The sequence below is a fragment of the Anolis carolinensis genome, chromosome 3 (assembly GCF_035594765.1).
Source record: "Anolis carolinensis isolate JA03-04 chromosome 3, rAnoCar3.1.pri, whole genome shotgun sequence".
Lineage (NCBI taxonomy): Eukaryota > Metazoa > Chordata > Lepidosauria > Squamata > Dactyloidae > Anolis > Anolis carolinensis.
This window is the reverse complement of record NC_085843.1, coordinates 211,018,766-211,029,929: the sequence shown is the minus strand read 5'-3', so window position 1 is coordinate 211,029,929 and position 11,164 is coordinate 211,018,766. Positions and strand designations below refer to the sequence as shown.

The 11,164-nt window shown below is 42.4% G+C and overlaps 1 protein-coding gene across 1 annotated transcript in view; it reads left to right on the top strand.

Annotated features, from left to right (window-relative positions):
• Window positions 1–3,108: 3,108 nt before the first annotated feature.
• The window catches only part of pten (phosphatase and tensin homolog), a 75,456-nt gene continuing 67,400 nt past the window's right edge, over window positions 3,109–11,164 (top strand). Inside the window, exon 1 of the mRNA XM_003224371.4 lies at window positions 3,109–3,243. Within this exon, the coding sequence (XP_003224419.1) occupies window positions 3,165–3,243 (79 nt within the window). The 5' untranslated portion in view covers window positions 3,109–3,164. The remainder of the gene's footprint in view (window positions 3,244–11,164) is intronic.

Sequence of the window (11,164 nt, the reverse complement as noted above, 5' to 3'; positions counted from 1 at the left end):
CTTTTTAAAAAAATTATTGCCACTTGGCGGATGGTACAGAGTGACAAAGACAAGAACAAACAGACTGAAGGATAGCTTTTATCCTAGAGCTGTGGCTATGTTGAACTCCATGGTTTCGCACTGATGTGGCATTGGGGACTGTGTGGTTTTGTGGTGTGTGTGGGGGAAGGCATGTAATTGTGTTGTGCAATAGCACAATGTCAAATAAAGCTATTCTATAAAAGAATCTGCGAACCCCAGCTCTTCCAAGCTGAACTGAATCACCTAAACTGGGCTCTATAGGCCAATGGAGACTCCACCACAGACATCAGAAGAGCTGCAAGAGCAAGAACATGCCACGAGAGTAAAGACAAAGATCCACCCAGAGGGAAAGTGTTCTTACCACACATCAAGGGAACCACTGACCACATAGGGAAACTGATGATGAAACACAACCTACAAACTATCTACAGACCCACTAAGAACATCCAACAAATGCTATGTTCAGCAAAGGACAAGAAGAATCCTCTCACCTCTGCAGGAGTCTACCGTATACTATGCAGCTGTGGACAAGTCTACATAGGGACCACCAAATGCTGCAATGCCCAAACATGAATCAAGGAACATGAAAGGCACTGTAGACTAATCCAACCAGAGAAGTCAGCCGTAGCAGAGCACATCATGAACCAACCTGGACCCAGTATATTATTTGAGAGCACAGAAATGCTGGACCACTCTGACAACCACTATGTCAGACTACACAGAGAAACCATTGAAAACCACAAGCATGTGGACAATTTCAACAAAAAGGAGAAAACCATGAAAATGAACAAAATCTCTTTAAAAACTCTTAAAATCAGGACAATAAATAAAGAACAACACTCAGAAAACAGGGGAATTTCAGATAGGAAACAACCAGGGCCTGCTAACACCCCCCAACAAAGGATTCCCCCAGGCAGGAAGCAGCCAGGCCTTGAGTTACAAGGCCATTCAAGGCTAATCAAGCTGGCCAATTGAAACATTAACACTTGTCTCAGGCCGTTGTCTGCAGGAGGCAAGTGTGAATGTGTCAAATGGCCAGATTGATTAGCAGTAAATGGCCTTGCAGCTTTAAAGCCTGGCTGCTCTTTCTCCCAACCTGGACTTTCCAGAGACATATAAACCTCACTTGCATAGTTCCCATCAGACAACCTGTGAGAGTGCCTGCCATAGGTGTGGGCAAAACATCAGGAGAGAATGCTTCTGGATCATGGCCATATACAGCCAGGAAAACTCACAGCAACCCAGTCCTGCTTCTCTTTGCCCATTGCTGCAAGATTGGACAGCCTCTATTGCAGGTATGGGCAAACTTGGGCCTCCCAGGTGTTTTAGACTTCAACTCCCACAATTCCTAACAGCCTATCGGCTGCTAGAAATTGTGGGAGTTGAAGTCCAAATACCTGGAGGGCCCAAGTTTGCCCATGCTTGCTCTACTGAGCTTGCAACCAGCACAGCAAAGCCAATAGGAAAAGGGCGGCTGCCAGACCAATGCATCAATAGGCCTTGTAGGAGGCTTTTGGGGTCAAAAGCTGCAAAAAAAGGGGGCCCAGTGCAGGGCCCAAGGGGTTGCAATGGCCAGAGCCATTTCCCTGTGTGCCAAGAATTTCCATAGAAAGGATATAATACTGTCACAAATAAATAAAGAATCCTCTCCTGGAAAGAAGTGGGGCAGAAGCGAGCTCGGCTCGGGAGACGAAGGCGCGGGAAGTTTCCCCCCTCCTTCCTTTTCCTTTGCTTTACACCCGTCACGTGACTCAGGGGGGAATTAGCCCGTCATTGCGATGAGGCAATCGCCTGTGGGATATCCTTCCGCCGCTCCAGAGCGTCTCTCTCTCTCTCTCTCCGCCTGCGCTCTTCTTCTTCTTTTTTTTTTGGTATATAGCCTAGCCCTTCTCGGCTTGGTGTAGCTTTGATGAAGGAAGGCGGAACAGCAACCGCTCCAGAGGGAGACCTTGGGAAAGAAAGCAAAGCGGGGGGGAAAGTCGAGGGAAGAGATTTCAGGAGGCGGTGATGTGGCAGCGGACTCCTTTTTTCGCCAGCGGCGGAGGGAGCTGACCAATCAAGAGCGGCGTGATACGTACACCCTGACTTTTTTCTCTCTCTTTCGGCGCTGTTCCTTTTTCTCTCCCCCCCCCCTCCCTTTTTCCCTCTCTTGCTGCTTCCCTTTTCCCTCTCTCGCTGTCTTTCTCTTTTCGGAAGCTGCAGCCATGATGGTTGGCGGTTGGAGCTGGGGCTCGGAGCTGCACAAGTGAGGCTTTGAAGGAGAAGAAGAAGAAAAAGAGAAAGAAAGAAAAAAAAAGGGGGGTGGTTAACGTTGGAAGGAACAGCCGCTCGGAGACAGAGAAGAAGGGAGGGGGGAGGAGGAGAGGAGGCTCGTGAGTGTGCGCGCGCCGGAGAGAGAGAGAGAGAGAGAGAGAGAGAGAGAGAGAGAAATCGGATCGACTGCGCGTGCGCGCGGGAGAAGGCAGAAGGCAAAGAAGAAGGAAGGAAGGGAGGCAGGAAGGCAGGAATGAGGCGAGGAAGCCGCCTTCCCCTCAGGACCTGAGGGCTATTTTGTTTTATTGTCCCCTCCCTTTCTTCCTCGTTTCTCGGGCCCTCCCGCGTCCTTTTTATATTTTTTTTCCCTTTTCGGAAAGGAAGCAAGGAAGCAAGAGAGCAACCTGCCTGCCTGCCCGCCCGCTCGCCTGCCTGGGCGGCGGGTGGGGGAAAAGCAGGCGAAGCTGCTGCCGTCGCCGGTCCTCCTGGAGCCCCGCCGCCGCTCGAACCCGCGGGAGAGAGGAGGCGGCGGCGGCTCCTCCTCGCCTCAGGAAGCGACGCTCTCGCCACCGCTGGGCCAGGCCGCGTCCGGGCCTTCGCCCGAGGAAGAAGGAGGAGGAGGAGGAGGAGGAGGAGGACAAGCAGCAGCAGAACCCTTGCCGTCATCGTCTCCACCTTCTTCGAGCCGCTTCACGAGCAGCAGCAGCAGCACTCGCCGCCGCCGCCGTCCCCCTCACCGTTGGCGGGCCGAAGAGGGAGGAGGGCAGCCTCCGCCTCTGCCTCCCCCGCCGCTGCCGCTTCCTCCTCCGCCGAGGCTCCGCGCCCTCTGCGCCCTGCAGCCGCCGCCGTGCTTGTCCGCCCTGTTCCTCAGCGGCTCCCGGCTCCCAGACATGACCGCCATCATCAAAGAGATCGTCAGCAGGAACAAAAGGCGATACCAGGAGGATGGCTTCGATCTAGACCTGACCTGTATCCCTTACGCAGTTCTCCCCAGCAGGCCTCGTCCGGCCCCCTTGGCTCTTCTTTTGGATTGATCCTCCGTCCTGAGGCGCCTTCCACACATCTGTGTCAAATTCACGTTGAACTGGGTTATATGGCAGTGTGGACCCAGGCCCTTTCCATACAGCTGTATAAAATCCCACATTATCTTCTTTGAACTGGGTTATATGGCAGTATGGACTCAGATATTCAAAGCAGATATTGTGGGTTATCTGCCTTGATATTCTGGATTATATGACTGTGTGGAAGGGCCCTTAGATAGCTCAGGGCCCATCCACACAGCCCAGTATTCCAGGATATCAAGGCAGAAAATCCCACATTATCTGCTTTGAACTGGGTTATATGGCAATGTGAACTCAGGGCCCTTCCACACAGCCATATAACCCAGAATATCAAGGCAGAACATCCTACAATAGCAGATAATGTGGGATTTTATTCAGTGGTGTGGAAGGGACCTCAGATATTCAAAGCAGATATTGTGGGTTATTTGCCTTGATATTCTGGATTATATGACTATGTGGAAGGGTCCTCGGGTAACCCAGTTTAAAGCAGATAATATGGGATTTTCTGCCTTGATATTCTGGAAAACAGGGCTGTGTGGAAGGGCCCTCAGATAGCTCAGGACCCTTCCACACAACCCTGTATTCCAGAATATCAAGGCAGAAAACCCCACATTATCTGCTTTGAACTGGGTTGTATGTCAGTGTCAATTCAGTTTATCCAATTCAAAGCAGATATTCTGGGTTATATGGCTGTGTGGAAGGGCCCCTGGGTTACCTGAGTCCACACCGCCACCATATTATCCAGTTCAGTGTGGGTTTCATACAGCTGTGTGGAAGGGGCCCTTGTGAAACTTCACCTTCCCAGGAGCCTGGGTGGGTTGCAAAAGTGGGGTCAAACTGCATACTGATGCAGAGAGACTAGGGGCCCTTCCACACAGCAATATAGCCCAGAATAGCAAGGCAGATAATTCAGATAATCTCAGATAGCCCCCAGTTGAAAGCAAATATTGTGGGTTATCTGACTTGATATTCTGGATTATATGATTATGTGGAAGGGTCCTCAGATAACCCAGGGGCCTTTTCACACAGCCCTGCATTCCAGAATATCAAGGCAGAAAATCCCACAATATCTGCTTTGAACTGGGTTATCTGAGGCCCCTTCCACACAGCTGAATAAAATCCCACATGTTTTGCTTGAACTGGAATGTATGGCAGTGTGGACTCAGATAACCCAGTTCAAAGCAGATATTGTAGGATTTTCTTCCTTGATATGGCTGGGTGGAAGGGCCTGTCAAAGGAGCCAGAGAACCACCAGACTAGATGGATGAGTAGGCTGACTCAAGGCCCTTCCACACAGCCATATATCCCAGAATATCAAGACAGAAAATACCACAATATCTGCTTTGAACTAGAATATATGGTATTGTGGACTCGGAGAACCCAGTTCAAAGCAGACATTGTGGGAATTTCTGCCTTGACATTCTGGGTTATATGGCTGTGTGGAAGGGCCCCGGGTCCACATTGCTATATATTCCAGTTCAAAGCAGATATTGTGGGATTTTATTCAGCTGTGTGGAAGAGCCCCCAGTTCGAAGCAGTTATTGTGGATTATCTTCCTTGCTATTCTGGGCTATGTGGCTGTGTGGAAGGGCTCCTAGTCTCTCTGCATCAGTATTCAGTTTGATCCCGCTTTTCCACCCCCCCCCCCCACCCCCCCGGTTCCTGTGAAGGTGAAGTTTCACAAGGGCCCTTTCTATACAGCTGTATAAAATCCACATTGAACTGGATTATATGGCAGTGTGAATTTAGATAACCCAGTTCAAAACAGATATTGTGGATTATTCTGCCTTGATATTCTGGGTTATGGCTGTGTGGAAGACCCCAAGGCTTTCTATGGTGCCTCACTACCAATCGGAGCATTCTATGGCTCGGGTTGCATCTGCACTGTAGAAGGAGGATGGTGTGAAACCGCTTTTCACCTCAATAGCTCATAGGAGTTGTAGTTTTACAGTGTCTTTCGCTTTCCGAAGACTACCTTGCTAAACTACACCTAGGATACCATACCGTTGAGTCAGGGCAGGGTGCATCTACCTTGTGGAATGAGTGCAGCCTGACACCTGAATTCATGGGAGTCGTCATTCTACACAGCCATATAACCCAGAATGTCAAGAGAGATAATCCACAATATCTGCTTTGAACTAGATTATCTTCCACGCAGCTATATAGAATCAGCATTGAACCAAATTATATGGCAGTGTGGACTCAGATAATCCAGTTCAAAGCAGATATTGTGGATTATCTGTCTTGATATTCTGGGTTATATGGCTGTGAGGAAGGGCCCTGAGTCCACATTGCCATATAATCCAGTTGAATGTGGATTTTATACAGCTATGGAAGGGGCCAAGGTCTCTTTAGGCCCCTTCTACACAGCTGTATAAACTCCACATTGAACTAGATTGTATGGTAGCATGGACTGAGATTACTGAGTTCAAAGTAGATATGGATTATCTGCATTGATAATCTGGGTTATATGGCTTCGTGGAAGGGCCCTTAGCCTTCTCTGCCAAAGAGTGCAAACTGTGACGCCCCTGGTTGCACAGCCTTAAGCCATGGCAGTTGTAGTCATTGGTTTCCTTCTGCAATATAGATGTACCCTGCACTCTCCTTACCCCCAATCTTAAGGCCCCTGCTGCTTTGGTTCCTTTTCCCAGCCCCATGTTTCTTGTTGAAAAGTGGTTGTGATTTCCCTCCTCTGCTGATTTGCCGAAGCGAGAGACTCTGGCAGGCTGAGGCCTAGGCCTGGCACAGGGAAGGTAGAAATGAAATGCCAGTGGAAATCAGTTGTGCACGTACAGCTGTTGCATCAGAATCCTGCAGCTATTATCTAATATGTTTCTTTTCCGTAACTCTCGGATAATCTGCTGCGGCAGTATTTATGATGGCAATTGTAATTTTGTGTGTGTGTGTGTGTGTGTGTGTGTAAGATTTTTATCGGTCACAGTGACAAAAGATATAGGTGCACCACAATGCCTTTGTCTTCGGGAAAATGTTTTCTTATTGTGGTATAGAAAAATGCACACTATAGGTCAGTTTGCATAGTCCTCATTTCCTGGCCGCTGATTGTGGGTGGGAAGATACAACCATGGGTATTGACGGTAGTAAGATTTGGCATTTTGTGCAATCGGATACCTCAGTAGTTACTTGATACTAAATAGTGTCATGTAGATCAGAGTATATTTTATAGGCTGCAAATGATTGCCAAGATACTGCTGTTGATTTGAGATTAGACAATGGATTGTCTTTGCCATACTTTTGTGAATGTTCATGTCTTTCTGAAATAATGTACCTATTGAGGCTCAGATAAGATTTTAAAATGTATTTTCTTGTTAAGTGGTGGAATCTGGAAAGTTAATTTGACTTGAATACAAAACTTTTTCATCCAAAGATCAAGTACAACCTAGCATCTCTGTTGCAATGAAAGTTTTAATTTTCTGAGTTTGATGGTATGTTTTGATGTCTTCGGAAGAATTTACTGTATTTTTTTATAAATGTAGTGCTGGAAGTGTAGCCAGTGTACGCATGGGCATAGGTTCTTTGTGTCTGCTGATGTGGGAACGACTTAAAATATGTATGGATGAAAGATTATGTATTTAAAAATCCATGTAGTACATGTATTTGATTATTAGGTGAATAATAATACCCCTAACAACTAAAACAGGAAGTTGATCCTCCATGACATTTTAAAATAATATAGGCATGACATTAATATGTCTTAAACTCTATGCTTTAAAAGTTTAAAGCGTGGGGTTGGCTCTCTTGAATTATATTATCTGTCCAGCAGAAATTGGTTTAGTATAGTGTAGTATAGTAGTGATGTCACTGTCTTAAATGATATTTCGAACACGTAGGGACTACTAATTGAAAGCAAAGGACGTTTTGTCAGTTAACAGGTTAATAACTAGAATAAGTAATGAAATATGTAATTCATAGGTATTTTTGGAAAATGCTAAGATTCTGTGAAAGAAGAATATCCATTTGTTCTAGGTTTCAATACTGGGAAATTTACCTGTTCAGAATTGCATGCAGAACAGCCTTATACCATTTGATAGCTTCTCCCATCTTTGACACTTAGGTATAGCAACTGTTCCCCACCCCCCTCTAATTAGGTATTTTTTGTTAATAGCTACATAATATAACACCAGCTGTTTTTTTCTAATATTCTTTTTGTCAACGGGTACATATTCCTCTAAAAGGGGAAGGATTAACTTGTTAAAATTCTGAATTTAGTTTACTTATTGGTTTCTCGTATTTGCCATACAGTCATGTTTTTGACTCTAAAGTTGGTTCATCTGTACTCAGTGGACTGGGATGATATGAGAGATGACTTCACAAGTGAATAAAAGTTATTAAATTATTTTTGTAAGAATAGTGATTATATCTATGATAGAATTTTCAATACTTGATCAAGAAGGTTTAAAAAGTATGTTTTAGATAAAAATGAAAATTACTTTTTCCGTTCAAAATATGTATGATTTGACTGCATGGGACATTAATTTGGATGGATTTACTTCTGAGTAAAAATAGCTAGGGTTATGCTGCTAGATTAGGTAAACTAATGCAAATGAGTTGTTCAGCAATAGTTTTTTTTAGTTCTGACACTTACATTAAATAATATACAGACATCGTGTATTAATTGGTAGTGAATGAAAAAATAAAATTGCTAAAGAAATGAAAGATAATTTAAATATTTTATTTATTAATCTATAGGTCTATTTCAGAATTATATTTCTGGAATTAATTGCCTGGAGATTTTAACTGCTGTGATGTTGACATTTCCTCAAATGTAGTTTGGAAATAGTTCACTTTTTGCCTTTTCAGAAAAAATGCTTTCCACTTTAATTTCATGGGACTGTGGGAGCAAGACTTTATGTGATGTGTATGTGAATATGAAAGTCAAATTGAGACAATAAAAATAAATAATTGGAGTCCTGTCTTGGCTTACTGTGAAGTTAAACACAGAGAAATGTATTCAGAAAAAAACTTGCTCTTAATTATATTATAAATCCCATTCAGTTGTTTTCAGTGGAACTGGATAAAAACCTAGAAATTATGTAAATTAATTTACCTTCAATGTATTGGACTTTGGTTTTAAATTAACAAAGTCTTTACTTCATATACATAATTTATATCATGTAGTAAGTTCTGTGTAGTATGTGTAAAATGTCATTTTTGAAGTGAAGGGGGCATTGTTAGACCATGAAAGTAATACTTATTCTGGAGTTCAAATATCAGATTAACAGAAGATGTTTTCTTGGAAGTAAACATCTACATGCATTACAATTTCTTTCACAGTAAGCATGGTAAGATACATAACCTAGTATGAGGAGCAATTTTAGTTAGTGGGGGTTGCATTTTTCCCTAACAGTGTTATTACTTTGTAAGAAAAGTGTACAGTGTTCCTTCACTACTTTGCGGTTCACTTTTTGTGCATTCGCTGTTTTGAGGTTTTTCAATAAACTCTAAAAGAGTATTCTAAATAATAAAAAATTACAATTTACAGCCTAAGGAAGGGAGGAAGGAGAAGCTGAAGGGAGAGACAAGGAGCCCAAGCGGCAACAGGAGGAGGAGGTGGCGATTTATCAACACACGATTGGTTGATAAAGACTTAAAATAGTGTGTAACTACTAAAATAATGTATAAATATTAAAATAAATATAGTGTCCCTACTTTGCAGATTTTCACTTATTGCAGGTGGTCCTGGAACATAACCTCCGCAATAAGTGAGGGAACACTGTATATGCATTAATATGTAAATGACAGTGCAATTGTATTTTTATCTCTAGATACAAGCATCAGAAAGATTTTATTCAAATAATATATTTTTAAGGCAGTTGACAAAATATGTGAGATCATTGATATATTTGGCAAAGTGAGCCATTGAATGTCTGATTCATAGTGAAATTAATTTATTTTTCGTCTGTGAATTGTAGTCTCCCAAGTGCTGTGGAATAGTGTCCCATTAAGTTGGAATTGATTGACTTCTGTACCTGAAATTTGCAGTTAAAATGTGTGTATTTGTAAGGTTATGCAAACGAAGCATAAAGTTAAAAATTAACAAGCCTTGCTTGTGTACACAGTTAAGTCACAACTCTTGGTATTCTTTTGGTCTATTGTTGTAACAATACAGATATAGTATCCCTTATCCAAAATGCTTCACTATTGCAACCACTTATGTGAACATGTTTTTATTTTGGTGTATTTTGGAATTCCAGATAAGCAGTAGTGAGATGGTCTGTCCTTTAATAATTGTATGTAAGTTACCAGTGATTGGAGTGTAAAACAACAAATAATCAAGTCTTGGTATTTTTATGTATTTGTGACTGTACATATTCCGACAATACACAGTAAGACTATTGGTCCACCTGGCTAGCATTGCTTGTTTTGTCTGATTAGTAGGTTTCCTAAGGCCTTAGGAACAAATCGTTTTCAGCTATGCCAAAAGAGATCATTTTAAATTACAGATATAAAATATTTAACTTGGGACTCCATGGGTGTACAGCATTTGTTGTACTGTTGCTTGTATGTTTTTAACCTTTCTGTGTTCCATATCCACGGATTTTGCATCCACTGCTTAAAAATAGGCACCGCTCTCCTAAAAATATCCCCCCCCCCATTTTGCCATTTTATGTTAGGGATGTTATTTTCGTACACTAATGTATATAATGAGATTTGAGCATCCCTGGATTTTGGTATCTACAAGCATTCCTGAAACCGAGCCACAGCAGATACCAAGAGCTCATTGTATTGCATTTTAATTTTTGAAGTCTTATTGTGGTCACGTGTGAGTAGGAATGCTAATAGAACATCTGAGTGAAAATCAAAAGCTTGGGGTGGAACTCGTGTTTCTCCAGATGTGATTGGACGGAAGGTCCCAGCATAATAATGTTAGAAAATACTATGAGGACCATCCAGTCTAATCCCATTCTGTCATGCAGGAACACATAATCAAAGCACTGCTTACTTACAGATGCTTATGTAGATTCTGTTTGAAATATCTCCAGAGAAGGAGCCTCCACAACACTCAGAGGGAGCATATTCCACTCCTCTTGCCATAAGAAAGTTTCTCCTAATTTTTAGTTGGAATTTCTTTTCTTGCAATTTGAATCCATTGCTTTGTGACCTAGTCTCTAAAGCAGCATAAGACAAGCCTGACTACTTGATGTGATATTGTTTGAAATAATGTCTGTCGTGTCCGCTCACAGCCTAAACATATCCAGATCCCTAAGCTACTCCTTATAGGGCTTGGCTTCCAACCCTTTGATCATTTTGGTAGCCCAAAATGGAGCAAGTGCTATTCCATTAATTTTACATGCAAGATATTTAGTTCAAAATGCCACAATTTTAAATATTTCTTAATTCTGTGCTTCATTTCATTTAGAAACTACTGTTATCTAAATGCCCTTTCTAACCTAGGGGGACAGCTGTTGAACTCTTAAGCCCCATTATGCCTGATGATTGCGAAACAGAAGTAGTTGTAGAATGGGAATTTCTGGAGATAGAGAGAGGCTAATACCTTGATATTAATAAATTATTATATACAGTTCATATATCAGCTGCTTTCATCTTACAGGAACTGTTTGACAAAACTTATTTCTTACTCTCATTGTGAAGAGGAAATGCAGCTATTGTTTAAGTACATTTTTGAGATCCATAGTTTATGTCATTTTTTTACATAAAGCAGGACAATAGAAATCATTACTAATACTAAACCATGTGAATAAATTAACTGGTTTTCGGATAACTGCAAATAGTTTAGGAAAGATAATGTACACGTTAAGATAGAATTCCTCACACAATTCCTAAGAATTGAGAAATGAAAATGAGTAAGA